This window comes from Saccostrea cucullata, unplaced genomic scaffold, assembly GCF_032062105.1.
Source record: "Saccostrea cucullata isolate Sc308-1 unplaced genomic scaffold, CSIRO_AGI_Scuc_v1 ctg173, whole genome shotgun sequence".
In the NCBI taxonomy this organism is placed as follows: Eukaryota; Metazoa; Mollusca; class Bivalvia; order Ostreida; family Ostreidae; genus Saccostrea; species Saccostrea cuccullata.
In genome coordinates this window covers 431,960-449,947 of record NW_026932155.1, presented here as the reverse complement: position 1 = coordinate 449,947, position 17,988 = coordinate 431,960, and the positions used below count along the sequence as shown (strand labels likewise).

Sequence of the window (17,988 nt, the reverse complement as noted above, 5' to 3'; positions counted from 1 at the left end):
GGAGGGGGGTTCAAAATATTATGGCCATAAAATATTGAGTCCCCCTGCCCTTTTAATTTAAGAGGGAGGCCATAATATTTTGAACCCCCTCCTTCATCAATTAAAAGGGCATGGGGACTCACTTTTTTATGGACATAATATTTTGAACCCCCCTCCCTGTAAAATTAAAAGGGTAGGGGGACTCAATTTTTTATGGCCATAATATTTTGAACCCCCCTCCCTCTTAAATCAAAAAGGCAGAGGGTTCAATATTTTATGGCCATAATATTTTGAACCCCCCTCCCTCTAAAATTAAAAAGGACAGGGGGGGTCAATATTTTATGGCCATAATATTTTGAACCCCCTCCTTCATCAATTAAAAGAGCATGGGGACTCACTTTTTTATGGCCATAATATTTTGAACCCCCTCCCTGTAAATTTAAATGGGTAGGGGACTCAATATTTTATGGCCATAATATTTTGAACCCCAATTGGTCTTGAATTAAAAGGGCAGGGGGACTCAATATTTCATGGCCATTATATTTTGAACCCCTCTCCTTGTAAATATTAATTGACAGGGGACTCAATATTTTATGGCCATAATATTTTGAACCCCTCTCCCTGTAAATTTAAATGGGTAGGGGACTCGATATTTTATGGCCATAATATTTTGAACCCCACTTCCTCTTGAATTAAAAGGGCAGGGGGACTCAATTTTTTATGGCCATAATATTTTGAACCCCCCTCCCTCTTAAATCAAAAAGGCAGAGGATTCAATATTTTATGGCCATAATATTTTGAACCCCCCTCCCTCTAAAATTAAAAAGGACAGGGGGGGTTCAATATTTTATGACCATAATATTTTGAACCCCCCTCCCTGTAAAATTAAATGGGCAGGGGGACTCGGTATATTATGGCCATAATATTTTGAACCCCCTACCTCTTAAATGAAAAAGGTAGGGGTTCAATATTTTATAAGGGGGTTCAATATATCGCAGCGAAAAAGTGAACCCGGTTTCAAAATATTATGCGATATTTCGAACCCGGGTTCAATATATCGCGGTATTAAAATATTATGCTACACCGGGAGTATTCATATTAATGTTTGATGGCATAGCTTTTTAAAAAAAAATTTCCCTTATTGATTTATTAATTTTCCATATTATACAGATATTGGAATTTTAAGGTCATCAGAGTGCTAAAAAAATTCATTTTTCAAATATCCTATCTCCTTGTGAAATGCTCAATCTTCTTGTCTTGTATAAAAATCTTTCTTTTTATTAAGAACTTTTTTTTAACAATAAGGAGATTCTTATGCATTTGTCTTACAAAATCATAGCCTTAAATTTGACATGTTTTTTTTTTTTTATTTCTGTGTTACAGATTGTTCCAATACTTATTGTGGCCTGAACATACTGAACTTCTCATTGTAAGCCAACCATATGGATATTTCATGAAACTGAATCTATACAGTCAATGTAATAAATAATGTCAATCAGTTAAAAGCTCATGATATGTTTCCTTGTTTTTAAATGTAGTACAGCCTGTGAAACTTGGAATGGTAATTACATACTGCGACTACACATTTTCAGTTATTTTTAGGTGTTCTTGTCAAGAAGAGAATATGAAAAATCACAAAAATACTTCTCCAAACATCTTCGTTTATAGACTTTATTAACTGCACAATATTAAGCAATATTTCTTAAGAATAATTTCTTTTTAATTCAACTGACATAAAAGATAAGTCCACATTTCAAAAAAAAAAATAGGCAAACGAACTCTATTTTTTTAATCAATTTTCCACCCTACAGTTGTAAATATTTTTCAGAAGCCTTTGTCACAATGTTTTCAATCTTTATTATGATGAAGAACATACCAAAATGATTACAAAATGATTGAAATTGAATTAATGCCCTGTTCACAAGGAGAGTTTAACTCGAATTAAACGTAAAGTTACTGCGAATTAGCTTCGCTTAGCGTTCACATGGAGAATTTAATGCAAATTAGTTTAAATCGAATTAGTTTACTACGCATTAAATTACTTCGCATTAGCTCCGTGTGAACGCTAAGTGAAGCTAATTCGAATTAATTTTTGAGACATGCGTAATGGAAAAATTAGGTCAAATGCCACATGTCTGTGGTCAGCTTGAAGTATTTGTGCTATTTTTGAGCGAAAAACTAAGGAAAATTGTGATAATCACTAAAATGTGTTTATCTGTTTAGAAGAAGATTTTTAGTTCGCATTAGTTTACTTCACATTAGCTGTCGTGTGAACGCAATTTAATTCGCATTAGTTTGATTCGCATTAGTTTACTTCGCATTAATTTACTGCGAATTAAACTCGTCGTTTGAACAGGGTATAATTATGACATCATAATGGATCTAGCACAGGCTACACACATTCACTAGTTATGATGTCATACATATGTACGATGTAGGTTCTACGTTAAATAAGTTTTGTTTTTTTGTAATTCTAGTCTTATGGATCTAGAACTGGTCTAAAGCTACTATTTTCTCTTAGTATTGTTGATATGCCTTTAAAAAAGGGACATTGGCATAGGCACTGTTTTTTATACAGGCAAATGTTCAGGTTTGGATCAAAACAAATTAAAAAAGTCACCTGTATGATTCATTGTGACCTTAAATTTGTCATAATTTTAATTGATAAGAAATTATCATGTCTGACACTCTCTGTCTCTTAAACACTTTACATCAGCAGATTAATTTAACAAAAACAAAACCTTCATACAAATACAAATACTTTATTGGCACAAACACAATTACAATAATTGGCAAAGGCCCACTGAACATCATTAAATGTTTACATATTTTTCAAAAATTGTCAAGTAATTGACTTCTAAGTTCAAAACAGTCTCTGATAAATTTAACAGTAACTTTCAAGACTTTTTGTATATTACTTTTTCCATATAATTGTAACATATATTTCTCATTGCTAAAATTATTATTTTTCTTTGTTATGTTATAAATATTACTAAAGAATGTGTTTCTTAGCTTAGAGTAAGAATTACATTGAAAAAGAAAATGTATTTCATCCTCAATCACACCAGTATAACCTAACATGGGGGGGGGGGTTTCATGCACTGACATATGAAATATATCTGTTTGACAAACAGATACACACAAACAGTGTTTGTGTGTATAATAAAACCTTTCTTGTGATATACAATTAAAATCATGAAAATGTATTTCTTGAGGTAAACCCATAATACAGCAAATAGATGTAACATGCAAATTCGTGTCTCGGGAAATATTTTCTTCCCTTTGGGAACCATAAATTTGCTATTTCCCTCAAACCCACTCCATAACTGTATACTGTTTATAACAGTCTTTCAAGATTTTTTTTCCTGTGAAAAAGTTGAACACCTACTGTGGCCCTATCCAAGTTTTTAGAGATAATGATTAGGATAAACATTAATCTTCAATATTTGTATAAACAATGTTTTTCATGTAGTTTTGACCCAAGTATAAAAATTTTAATACTGAGGACACTTGGGCAGAGAGACAGTCAAATAAAACCAGAAAGTCTTGCCTCAGTATTTTGATCAGGTGAGCTAAACACTGACTAAGATACTCCTTACCTGACTTGTGTAACAACCACTTGAAAATTAGTGCTTTATACAAGTACTTATACAGTCATATGTAACTGACACATTCTATTTTTTTTTTTTTAATAAAAATTTGATATCAATTTTGATGGTATTTCAGGTAGAAATTTGGTTTCATTTTCACAATAACAGCTCAGACTGGCAATTTATGTATTAGTCTGCATTAATGAATTCAATATTCAATCCTTATATTTTTGGGCTTTTAAATTGACAAAGTACTGAACAGTTCTATCAAAATTATTTATTATTATATAGCTAATAAATAGTCCCTAATAAAATACTATCAAAAATCTAGAGAATTTTAGCGTTCAATATCTAGAAGTTTTATTGAACGCTAAGTTCGCATTACGTATACGAGTATGCCCAAAACATTCCGAATACGAGCGTTCAATATCGAACGTCCCGTTGTAAACAAAAAAAGTCGTCTAGTCAAATTCTCAGAGCTAAATTGAAGAAAGGAAGTGGCATCTATAGGTAAAATGTGTTTATTTTTCACACAAAATGAAATGAATTATGAAAAATTTAGTACGTATTTGACTCATTAAAACCTAAATAAGCAAATCATATCACTTGGTAGGGTCATCGGAATGATGTGATATTGGACACTTACAGGACAGATCTTAATTTGAATTACGATACTAAAAAATCATTAATTTGAGGTTTTTGTTAGTTGGAATTATTATGATAAATTGTGTGGAAATGTTTTAGCTATATAATAAAGGATTTATTGAACTCGCAAGCTCGTGCATTTGTACCAACATACATACAGCCAACTTGTGCCAATATTCACCAATATAAGTTCAATAACCCTATAATACATGTTCATAGAAAGTTTAGAAACTATTTCACAGAGTGTGTTTTTCCTAAAATGTGTTCAGTAGAAGTTCATATCCCCAAAACATATGCATCTCGTATTTACTGACCTCAAACGATATAATGTACCGCTTAGCTTTCTGTTCCGTGGGCTTTCTGCAAAAATAAATCACTGAAATAAACTATTTCTTACAAGCTGATTTTTTTTATATGCAACTGTCTAAGTGTATATAGTCAAAAACAGATAATAAAAATGCCTATAAATGAAATTTTGATATTTTTCCCCCTTAAAAATGTCATACTTACATTCCTGAGGTAAAATTGTGGAAGTTGTGAGTTCCTGTGTATAATTTCAGAACATCATTTGCACGTGCCAGAATTTCATCTGTGTGTATAAAACAATACGAAGGTAATTAAAGACTGTAAAATTCATCTTAATGAATTAATCTATAGGTAAGTAAGCTGTCAAATTCAAATTTAAAAATAAAATGATTCAGAAAATATTTAGCGTTGATTAAAGTTGATCATTTATTGGCGAGAAACAAGGACAATTATACACCATTTCTTGCTGACTTATCCATGAAAGTTTGGTCCTGGTTCATAATCTCAAGCCACATTGTGAAGTTTGGAGTCTGAAGTATGCTGTGCAATGATGGTCCTTATAAGCCCAAAGACTTTCTATTTTTTCTTACAATGACTTTGGTCTTGATGTACTTAGATGGATTATTGTGTTACACTATTGTATGTTAGACACACATATTTTATACTAGTGTATGTTAGACACACATATGTTACACTAGTTTATGTTAGACACACAGATGTTACACTAGTGTATGTTAAACACACATATGTTACACTAGTGTATATTTGCATATCCACTGCACTCTCCCACTATGAACATGTAATCATCAATTGCATTCATAGTACTATAGACGCAATTGCTTCTACTATGAGTGCAATTGCTAGATAGCATGTTCGTGTAGAACAATTTCTACTACACTTACATACTGTGTTGAGAAGTATATATACGAAATGTTTCATAAGAGGAATAAAAATAAGTTTTTAATAATATTCTTTGAAAAAAAAGAAATTCAGAATATTTAAAATTGCTGATTTATATCTTTAAAATTTCAATTTTGGTCAATGCATTTAATTGTAAAATAAAACTTTTTAAAAATTGTAGAGAACTGCCAAATTTTTATTTTTTGTATCATGCATATTTGAACAAAGAACGATAACTCTTCACACTTGGGTAATAACATTCAGGAAAAAAAAAAATCTTTAACTAGCATATTTCAAAAATGATTTCAGCTATTAAAAATAAATAGAAAAACTAAAAAAAAATATAGAAAAGCATTCTTGAATAATAATCGTTATAAAAGCATTCTCTTTTTTCATCATAGTTTTAAATTATTGATTTTCGTCAGCGGGTTTTAATAACGTTGATCAATGACGTCACAACTGCAACAAAACAAAAATGTGATGATGGCGCTGCTTGTATCCAGATAACTGTGTTTGAAAGGGAAATAGTTTATAAATATGTTTGTGATTAATTAGAGAAAAGGAGCATTAATCAGGTTTACTGATTTTAAAGCCGTAACGTTATGTTTTTCTTTACTGAAGACAAGAAAAAAATCAAAGAATGCAAATATAAGTAATAAACAACGATTATTCAGTGAACATGGCATTATGAATAGCAAATAGCTCTGCTGGCATATTTTCCATGATGCGTTAGCGAGCATCATGGAATATGCCAGCAGAGCAATTGCTATTCATAACGCCATGTTCACTAAATAACGTGGTTTATTTCTTAAATGTTAGACACACAGATGTTACACTAGTGTTTGTTAGACACACAGATGTTACACTAGTGTATGTTAGACACACAGATGTTACATAGTGTTTGTTAGACACACATATGTTACACTAGTGTATGTTAAACACACATGTGTTACACTATTGTATGTTAGACACATAGATGTTATACTGTTGTATGTTAGACACACAGATGTTACACTGTTGTATGTTAGAATAGATGTTATACTGTTGTATGATGTTATACTGTTGTATGTTAGACAATGGATGTTATACTGTTGTATGTTAGACACACAGATGTTACATTGTTGTATGTTAGACACACAGAGTTTATAGTTATTGCATTACCTGTTGTTCTGTATTCTTCTGTTATTTTCTGTAAATATTAAAAAGCATAAATATTTTTGTTTGTATCTTTTAAAAAATAAATTTCTCTTGTACATGCTATATATGTAATTTCTCCCATGGTCAATTATCATTGATTCACAGTTTGAATTTGAATGAAAGTAAAAAATTGTGTTAATTATTTGCTTGAAAAATTCTGTTTTATCAATTTATTTGTTATTTTTTACTGCTTTTTTTTAATGAGTTTTTGAAAAACATATTTCAACTTGAGAAAAAACATAACAAAGATGTAGACAACTAATATAAAACATATTAATTATTTCTTAATTGAATTGAAGAATAATATAAAAAAAAAAATAAACTTTAAGCAATGTGATTTTTCCAAATGTGAAATTGAGTATCAGTAAAACTTGCCTTAATAATAACTTTTATCAATAGTAATATCTGTACTCTAACAATCATTTTATTAACAGATCCTCTGATTAACTCTCAAAACAACTCAAGGACAGATGACACATTCCTAAAAAATAAATAATTTTTCTCAAGAATGTGACATTGAAATACATTTTTGCTATTTTAAAACAAGATGTGTTTGTGAAACATTATACGCCATGCGGCAACAAAGTTAAAAAAAAGCTATTTCAGCATAGAGGTCGGGACAAAAACAATATATGCCCTGGATCTATCAGGCACATAAAAAATCCTCACAAAAAATATGATACTTTAAGTTACTATTAGGCAGTTGGGCAAGATACCAGAGGGTGATACATGTATTTAATTTACAATCCTTATGGGTAATCTTCTAAATGACCAAGGTCAAAATTTTGGGTGTACTTATTTATTTTTCTGAATATACTGACAACAATGTAGAAATCACAAAAGCAAGACAACAATTATTAATGATTTTTATATACATTTAATACCAGGAGATACAAAACATATGTTTGAGGAAAGTGTCGTCTGACCTTAAGTAATATCTTGAGGCCCATGGGCCACACTGCTCACCTGAGTCAATACATGTATTCACCATTCATTATAGAGCCAAAGGTGGGTCAAATTTAAATGTACTCACCATTTTTTCTGGAGCGAGGGCATACGTTGGTAAGACATACATGTAAGTGCGTCCTGTACACTGTGTCTTACAGTCAAACCCCTTTGTTGTTCTCTTGAACCCTGAGAAAAAAATCAATAAACTTGTATTAAAGGTTTATGTAGATCAGCAAGTATTCTTTTGATGTAATGAGGAGTGCTTGGATACATAATCCATCAGTTGTAACAGGATAGGGACTGAGGTTTATAAACAACATGGTGAATTAAATTTTAATTTTTTATATTTCAAAGCAGCATTTTTGTCAATTGAAGCTGTCAATTTGCTAGGGAAAAACACTGAAACATTACCCAAATTTGAAATTTCAAAAGTAACATGCAATTACTTAATATTGAATTTTTTCAAGTATCAGGAATATTAGGCAATAGGGCTGGGTATTGGCTAAAGATTTCGTATTGCAATATATTGCGATATTTTTAAATGTATTGCGATATGTACTTTTAACATTATTAAAATGATATTTTCTCTTTATATTAACTTTTATTTACATGCAGAATCTACATAGCTATGATAAACAAGCAGAATTAAAAAAATCTTGTTGATTTTTTATTAAATTTATACTCTGAAATACCCCCCTAAAACAGTTCCTGTCTTACTGTTTGGCTTAACTACAATATTTCTTACATTTGTTCTTTTATTTAATGATAAAATTCCTCAGTCAAAGAATTTTGCTGGTATATCGATATTACAAAAACGTATTGCGATACAATATTTTTCGTCACTGTATTGCAATATACCTAAATTACAGTATTTTTGCCCAGCCCTATTAGGCTGATTGTAGTCACGAGTCACATTTGTCTTTGGGATATGCTGAAAAGTTTCTTATTTTTAAGTTATGGCTGACTATTTAACATTTTTGTACTCTGTGACCTGAAACTCGATATGGTCACAGCATAAGCTCACCAAGACTTTGGCTCAGGCAAGCTATAATTCTATATAGAATCAGTCTGTCACTTGCAGACATAACCCTGATTTTAAGGACATTCCACTCTCTTTAATTAGCTGTTTATGACAAGGGACATCAAATGAAACACAGGCTGATCATGAAGAATAGAAATTGAAAGTTAATATAATTATCCAATAGTCATTATTCTCCAGCATTGTGTTGCGCAGCACATACTTGCAGTTTATTTATTAATATACTTCAAATAGTTTGAATTACCTGAGTTTCCTTGAATTATTTATTTATTTTAATTAACCAAGTAGACTCCTTTATGTTTTCAAAAATAACATGCATGAACCATTAACTGATTTGAACAAGTTCTAAAGCTTTTGGATTATAAAGGGAGGCAGAATTTCTTTTTTTTTTTTTGTATTATGCATTTTTACAACTATTTTCATTACAGCATCATCCTAACTGAAGATCTCCTTTCATTTCATACATCTGGTACAGGACTGAATAGGGCTGGGCTTTTAACATCATTAAAATGACATTTTCTCTTTATATTACATTTAATTTACATGCAGAATCTACATTGCTATGATAAAAAAGCAGAATAAAGAAAAAATCTTGTTGATATCTTCATTAAATTTATGCTCTGAAATACAGCCATAACACAGTTCCTGTCTTACTGTTTGGCTTAACTACAATATTTCTTACATTTGTTCTTTTATTTAATGATAAAATTCCTCAGTCAAAGAATTTGATGGTATATCGATATTACAAAAACGTATTGTGATACGATATTTTTGTCATTGTATTGCAATATATGAAAATATCAGTATTTTTGCCTAGCCCTATTAGGCCGATTGTATAGTCACAAGTCACATTTGTCTTTCGGATAAGCTTAAAAGTTTCTTATTTTTAAGTTATGGCTAATTACCGGTACTCAATATTTTTGTACTCTGTGACCTGAAACTCGATATGGTCACAGCATAAGCTCACCAAGACTTTGGCTCTGGCAAGCTATAATTCTATATAGAATCAGTATGTCACTTGCAGACATAACCCTGATTTTAAGGACATTCCACTCTCTTTAATTAGCTGTTTATGATAATTAAGGGGTGTCAAATAAAACACAGGCTGATCATGAAGAATAGAAATTGAAAGTTAATATAATTATCCAATAATCATTATTCTCCAGCATTGTGTTGCGCAACACATACTTGCAGTTTTTTCTCAATTTTCTTGTTATGCAATGCATAAAATGCTGACATTGAATAAAATTTACTTACTTACTAGTTTATTTATTAACCCTTTGTGTGCGGGAACCCAATATATTGGGTCTGACGTCACAAACGCTTGCGTGCGGGAACCCAATATGTTGGGTCTGAGTCTGAAATTAGCGCTTCGTCACATAAAACGTATAAAACGTATAAATGAGCTGTGAATTATTCAGAATCTATCAAAATGTATTATACAACTACAACACATTGAAAAATAGGTAATTAAGATGTGAAAATATGCGAATTATTTGTGAAATTGTGATATAAAGTGAAGGTGTTTGGCGTTTGTTACGATTGAAAGTCAGTCCGCTATTTTTGGAAACAGGGAAAAAACGCGCATGTAATAAATATCTACTAACTTGCTCAAATATAAAGGAAAATAAAGAAACAAATCCAAAAAATAGTTAAATATCAATAATTCTAATAAATGTGTGTTAGTAGACTTAAAATTACTTAGAAATTTTCGATATTTTTGCAGAAAAACTCTGGTTAACTTGACTTGACCTTAACCTTGCGAAGTTTCCCTTCCTGTTAAAACGAAAGTAGGATGCACATGCTACTGAACTTCAGTCTGAAGCATATCGAGAGCTTATATATGGTCGCCAAAGTTCTATACTTTGCACATACCGTGGTTATTATTTGTTTATTTGGTGTTTTGTAAGTAGACATACATTACATCGTCTAAATGAAAACAATAATGCGCGAAATTGAACCTGGAAAGTCACAGACCTTTTTCCCTTCCTCAGTGGCCGTGCACGTTGTTTACATACGTAAATCAAGCTTTGCTTTGAAATAAAGGTTTGCAAAAAATAATTTGAAGCATCTTGTTAATTAAAAGCATTTGTTTTTTAACAATAAATAAACAAATAAATAAGTAAATAATTTTTTTTTAAATCTAAAGACCCATTTCAAAAATGATGAAAGACAAAAAAGGTTCCACCTAATAAAAGTAATAAATGTGGAGGACCTTGAACATTGTAGAAAATTTTCCAATGAGTTATTGCATTAATAAGTGAGTGCAAAAGAGATATATAGAGAATATATATCCATCAACATATTTTTGTGATCAAGCAAAATTAATTCATGATACAGGTATTCGAAATATACACAATATGAATTTTATAACTGACAATCATTGAGTCAATTAAGTGGCCCTAATTACACCTAAAAATTCTGGTTTAAAGCTGTCTGATGTTCCATCTATTTGGGAAAACTTTCAAATATTTTCTTATAACAGTATATGATAAATTGTAAAAATTTTAGCACAATTAAAAATTTAAAATAAACTTGATTTTTTTCTATATAGTGTCTTCAAATGTAAGCTAGTTATCAGAAAAGATGCATTGATGCATTTGATATATTGTGCATATACATGAAAATGGTAAAAAGTGATGAAAAAAATTTGAAGTGCTGATTTTCCCTGAAATGACTGTCATTTGTGTAAATTGTGGTATTTGTTTTATTTCAGTATTGAGTAAGTAATAAAATACCATTTTTATTTCCTTGATGAGGATTACCGTATATCCGGTTTTTTTTCGTGTGTTGGAAATTTTGCGAAAAGGGGGTAGATTAGTACAGTTTTTATTTTACGTAAGTTATTTTTTACGATTAAAGGTTTTTTGTTTAAAATGGTAATGTTTTTATGTCACATTTTAGCTGATATAATTTCTGCGTGTTTAACATTTTGCGAATTAGTAATGGTCGCAAAAAATGCGAAAAATAGATCACCGCGAAAAAAACCGGATATACGGTATATAGACTCTCAATAATTTCAAAACCAAAATATGTTCCGGGATCTTTGGTATCTTAGAGTTAGATTTCTTCAAGGCATTTACATACTCTAGTTTATATGGGACCTAATTAGTAAGTGAAAATAATTGGCACTACATGTATCAGAATTTTTTTAAACCAAGTTTAAGAACATGTATCAGGGAGAAATTTTCTTTTTCTTTAAAATAGACTTTTGCCAGAATAAAGCATGTGGATTAAATTGCATGTTTCCTCCACTTTTTATTTTTATTTTATTAAAAACCAAAAACAGTGAGACTGCCCCAACCTATACATCCACACACAAAATTATAAAATTCACTGGTTAAATAAATGGTATCTCTACAGTTTAAAATTAAGATGAATTGTCATTTTTGTAGGCATAAGAAGGAGATCAGAGTCTTTAGAATGAGTAATTTGTAAATCGTATGGACTTGCATGTACATCTGTTCAATAAATTACAATAAAAACTGGGTAATACAGCAAAACTCATTTAGTACGAACACGAATATTGCGAATTTACAGATATAGCGAAGTCAATTTGGATACCCAGCTAAATAAATTTAATTGATTTCTTATACAGTTATAACGAATTACAGATATAGCGAAGTAATTTCATAGGTCCCAGTGACTTCGTTATAACCGAGTTTTACTGTAGGAATTGTACTTCTCAAACTCAAAAGTACACACTGTACAAGTTTTTACCTATTAATATGTAATATGTTCTCTAGTTTACAAATTTATAAGGCCCAAGAAGCTTCTACATTCCATCCCTTCTAGATATGTAACAGTAAGATAGGTACATTTGATGTAAGAGATAATCATATATGCCTGAATGAATACAGAAAAAAGGCTAAGATTTGCTGTGAGAATTTTTTTTAATGATGGTCAAAATTATTTTTTTTCAAAAATGCAAATTCCTGTACAATTACTTATCAACAAAGATTGCATTTTGGTCTCCAAAGATATGTTTATTTTTAAATATGAAAATATGAATAGTTACTAAGAATACAAAGAAATCCCATAGTGGAAATAAAATATAAATTTCATTACTGTATACAGGGTTATTTTCAACCCGTGTTATTTTCGCCCTTTTGAACTTGTGAACAATTTTGCCCCATTTTAAATTCACCCAGTCATAGTTCTGTTTAAGAAATTATGAGGTGTAATTTGAATTCGTCCAATCAAGGAGAGGGTGAAAGGGGCAAAAATAAAACACTGGGGCAAAAATTTCCCTGTATACAGTATTAGGAATAATATTTTTTGTTGAAGTAAAAATTCAGGCACATTTAAAACTTGTATAATAGGAAAGGAGAAAATGTATGGTAACTATGGTTGTACCAGGAATTGAACACAGGAACCCTGCTTCACTAGTCAGGTGCTCTACCGAATGAGCTACCTAGGTTGATATCCATAGCACAACAATTACATATCCCTCCTTAAAGTTATCTTTATCCTTGCAGACACAACCTATATTAGCCCTTGACAGGACTTTCACTTGTAAATCCAGAGGGGTCAATAGCATCAAATATGTAACAAGGAAGGAGAAAATGCACGGCTGGACCGTGAATCTAAGAAGGGGCCCCTGCATCACCGGTCAGATGCGCTACTGACTGAGCTTACTTGGCCTATATCCATGACCCATACCATTAGACTTGCATAAACTTAAAAGTATTTCATAATATATTGATTGATATTATGGTACATATCTGTCAACCATCATTAACTAAAATCAATTGAAAAAAATCAAAACTGTTATTCACCAGTGACCACGTTGAACGAAGTCATTTTTGATTACATTATAAATGACTGTTAAAGGTGCTTAAATTTCTAAAATTTAAAGTACTAGTTTTCCTGCTGGCAATTTTTGTTGCCAGCCAGGAATAAAACTTCTAAAATAAATGCCACATTTCTTACAGAGTGAGAAGTACTGTGGGAGGAAAGTTGATGAATATGTAAACTTTACAAATAACATGGAGAAATGCATTTTCTTCAATAAAAGCAAAATAAAAAAAAAAAGATTTGAGAATTACTAGAGTATATTTAGGGCTGTTAGATACCAGTCATCAGAAAATAAGACCTCTAAAACTTAATGTAAATGTTATTTTATTTTTTTTAAAATTTATTTAACATATTGACTGCTTTAATTTGAAAATGAATACTAGTAACAGCAAATAGTTCATTGTTGTGCCAATTTGCTCCAAGATTTCCCAACCTCGAAAACTGCATATTCTTTGAGGATCATACTTTCTTATATGATTGCCAATATTTCTTAAAATGATCACTGGTTTTATATTTACAGGCTAATTGAATCTTCAATTATACTCTTTTTAGTTAAAATCTGAAAAAAATCCATTAACTTTAATCAGAAGTCACTTAAACCTACATGAATATATCCCTTACTCAGATAAATATACAATGACTTTTCACAACATAACGGTATATATAACATTGACTTTATCACTGAGTTATTGTTTAAATAAAAAATATTTTTGCATAAAATTAAACTAAAATTGAATTTTTAAAGCGATTGATTTATTTTTTTTCATCAAAGTGCGATATTTTCTCTGAACAAGATAGTTAGAATGCTAAAAAGTCATTTTTAAAATAAATTTTTTGAAAATTTGGTTTCCATGGCAACATAAAATATTAGATTTTTTAAAAAAAAATAGTATAGATTAAAAAACACAACATTTGCTATATATTTGCCAAATTTCAAGCAAATTGGTTGTCAACAATTTTAGATATTTGCATTTTAGTACACCATTGTGATAATTTTGTTGATATTACAAAACAACTCAGTCCTGAGGTTACAGCGTACGTAAAACAAGTCAGCACACAAAGGGTTAATATACTTCAAATAGTTTGAATTACCTGAGTTTCCTTGAATTATTTTTTTATTTTAATTAACCAAGTAGTCTCCTTTATTTTTTCAAAAATAACACGCATGAACCATTAACTGATTTGAACAAGTTCTAAAGCTTTTGTATTATAAAGGGAGGCAGAATTTCTTTTTTTTATTATGCATTTTTACAACTATTTTCATTACAGCATCATCCTAACTGAAGATCTCCTTTCATTTCATACATCTGGTACAGGACTGAATAGGGCTGGGCTTTTAACATCATTAAAATGACATTTTCCCTTTATATTACATTTAATTTACATGCAGAATCTACATTGCTATGATAAACAAGCAGAATAAAGAAAAAATCTTGTTGATATCTTATTAAATTTATGCTCTGAAATACAGCCATAACACAGTTCCTGTCTTTCTGTTTGGCTTAACTACAAACCTTTCTTACATTTGTTCTTTTATCTAATGATAAAATTCCTTAGTGAATACTCAAAGAATTTTGCTGGTATATCGATATTACAAAAACGTATTGTGATACGATATTTTTGTCATTGTATTGCAATATACCGAAATATCAGTTTTTTTTGCCCAGCCCTATTAGACCAATTGTATAGTCACAAGTCACATTTGTCTTTAGGATTAGCTTAAAAGTTTCTCATATCGATATTTTTGTCCAGCCCTAGGACTGAATGTCTAATTCAAACATGCCAACATTTACTGTGGATTCATCAAAGTTTGTGGGGGACCAATGTTTGTTTCGTTTTTTCACAAACATTGTCCTCCAAGAATTAAAATGATCCCACAGTAAGATGCTTGATGCCAAGAGCAAAGAAGAAGATTTTTAAGAATAGCACTTATTTTGATTTTTAGTCCCACCTCTTTGGGCCCAGGCTAGGAGTGAAGGGACCATGAAATTCAATTTTTTTTGTACCCATTCACCCACTGCAGCTAAATTAGAATTGCTGAAATTGGTTCAGGGGTTCAAGAGAAAAAGCTGAAAATTTACAAACATTTACAATTGTTGCATGTCGCAAGACGACAAACAAAGACAGAGAGCAATTGGTCACCTGACTGTGTCACATTCATAAAAACGTTTTTACAAACTATATGTATTAGTATATGTATTCAGGTAATTGTAATCTTGATCAAATTCATCACACAGGTCAGGTGCCCAAAAGTTCAATAACCTTTGTTATATTTGATGCGGAATACACCAACAGTTACAAGATTAGAAGTATCCCTGTAAACTTATAGGGGAGCCAGACTGATGATTAACATAAAAACAAGTAATGATCAAGGTAAACCCGAGCCATGTAAATCTAATCAGAAGTAGTGATTAGGCTAAACTAAATCTTTCTCTGTCTGTACAAGTAAGTTTGCCAATCTTAATTTAAAAATCTTACCAAATATTCTTATCTGCTTTGGCAATTCCTGGTTTACTACTTCCAGAAAGTTTTCTACATTAGTCACCATGTAAAAAAAAAACAAAAACAAAAACAGATCAATATATTTTTAAATAATTTTTCCTTCGAAACATCCGTAAGAAATTTAAAAAGCGAATTCTATGAATTCTATGAATTAACAATGAGGTGAAGTCAACAAGTCTTTTTCTATAAATCACTGCATTAGTGCAAGAAATGCACTGTTTTGAAAGGCACAAAGCAGAATGGAAAGGGGAATAACTCCAGTTAGAATGACTTGTTGTATTTTATGGTTTATAGAAAACATCCACACATAAAGCTTTTCAGTGCACAGCAGTATTTACTTTCAGTATGAAAATGATTCTTAGCTTGCCACTACATGAATTTAATTTAAGTACTCATCTTGAGGGAGATGATATTACTGGCTGCTGATACATTTTTGTCTGTTCTCGCTGCTCGCTGGAAATGTATCTAAAAATTTACACACAGCACCAATACAATGTCTGTCTAGTAAGAGTTAAATATTTAAGAATTTTGTATTTACTAATTTAGCAACAGAAAAAATGCTATTTTTTTTTAAAGAATACTGCAATAAAAATGTTTGATAAAGAGTTCAATTTTCCTTAACATACAAATTAATCAAAAGTAAAGGTCCTACTTATACCACTTATGATTACAATCTGTCTATTATAATCCTGTATTGAATCACTATTATACTATATACACTTACAGTGCCTGGTTTATCATAGTGGTCCTGTGTGATGGCTCCAACCTTCAGTAGAGCCTTCAGTAACTCCTCTTCTATAGAGGGGTAGGGGGGATTTCTGTAAAAACAGGGCTCTCTATATTCAGGAGTTCAAACTTAATTGTTCCTTGGGGTTTACTTTGGCTAACACAACATATAATATTAATTAGATAATAAGAATATAAAAAGATTATATATTTTAGGGTACTGTAAATCACTTTATATTCGCGAGAACTTTACTTTCGCGTAATTACGCGAGACAATTTAATTCTCGCGTATAATAGTATTCCTTAAGATTATATAGAGCAATAATTACAATTCGCGAAAATTTTGTCTCGCTAATCAAGAGTCAATGACTATATCGCGGAAATAAGGTGTCGCGAATATTTAGTGATCTACAGTATTATGTTTACAGGTGGATGGATGGACAATCTACAGGTAAAATGTGTTTAGAAGAGCTCACTAGAGCTTTCAGCTCAGGTGAGCTAAAATTTTAATGAATATCTAAATATAATTAAAACTACTCCTAACCCTAGCTTTAATACCTCTGAATCCCGTGATATCCCTTTCCATTATAAGCAATCAGAACTGCCACCTTCCTCTTTGCATTGGGATTACCTTGCATTTGTGGAACAGGTTCCTACAGATAAATAACATCTGTCATGTTAAACTGGACTGAATTGAATGCATAAATGGTTTACATATATGCACTTAAAAATTAAATTGAAGTCTGGTTAATGTTGTATGCTTTAAAATCAATAATTTTACCTTTTTAATGGTTTTCACTTTCTTTTGAATTGATTCTGATTCATCTTCAGTTTTTCTTTTCTACAAACAAATAAAAATGGCTACAATCATTATTTCAATATCTTTCCTTGTGTATCTTTCACCTTGTTGGTTCAAAATTCCAACAATCAGTGCCAGGTAGGTGCTGAGAATATCTATGTGGGCTGTTTACTAGCTCACATAACCCTGTAACTCTTAAAGATTTCAAGAGGTATCATTTACTAGATTTCATCTTCCACTGACAATTAAGTTCTTTTAATGAAATAATCCTAAAATGTTACCATTTTTATATTTAAACAAATCATGAAATGAAGTGTTGGTAATGTAGATCATATATAATGATGCCATTGCACAATCATAAGAATAATCAGGTTGGGTACACACCACCAAAGGGTGATTTTACCACCTGTTTTGTAGTCAACTGCTCATATTTGAGGCGGTATTTACTAACAAAATAGTGGTCTTCTTTTATTCAAATCCAAATATTTCAGTGGAACTTCATAAAAGCAATACCTACAGATGTCCATAACGACAGAATTTCTTGATAAGGCCAAGCTTTA

General features: G+C 30.8%; 1 protein-coding gene across 1 annotated transcript in view; it reads right to left on the bottom strand.

Annotated features, from left to right (window-relative positions):
* The window catches only part of LOC134234536 (pseudouridylate synthase 1 homolog), a 37,971-nt gene that overhangs the window by 19,022 nt on the left and 961 nt on the right, over nt 1-17,988 (bottom strand). Inside the window, exons 2-10 of the mRNA XM_062716625.1 lie at nt 17,411-17,470; nt 17,188-17,282; nt 16,628-16,721; nt 16,300-16,368; nt 15,880-15,949; nt 7,651-7,751; nt 6,582-6,609; nt 4,725-4,803; nt 4,529-4,574 (exon numbers count right to left, since the gene is read on the bottom strand). Of these exons, the coding sequence (XP_062572609.1) occupies nt 4,529-4,574; nt 4,725-4,803; nt 6,582-6,609; nt 7,651-7,751; nt 15,880-15,949; nt 16,300-16,368; nt 16,628-16,721; nt 17,188-17,282; nt 17,411-17,470 (642 nt within the window). The remainder of the gene's footprint in view (nt 1-4,528; nt 4,575-4,724; nt 4,804-6,581; nt 6,610-7,650; nt 7,752-15,879; nt 15,950-16,299; nt 16,369-16,627; nt 16,722-17,187; nt 17,283-17,410; nt 17,471-17,988) is intronic.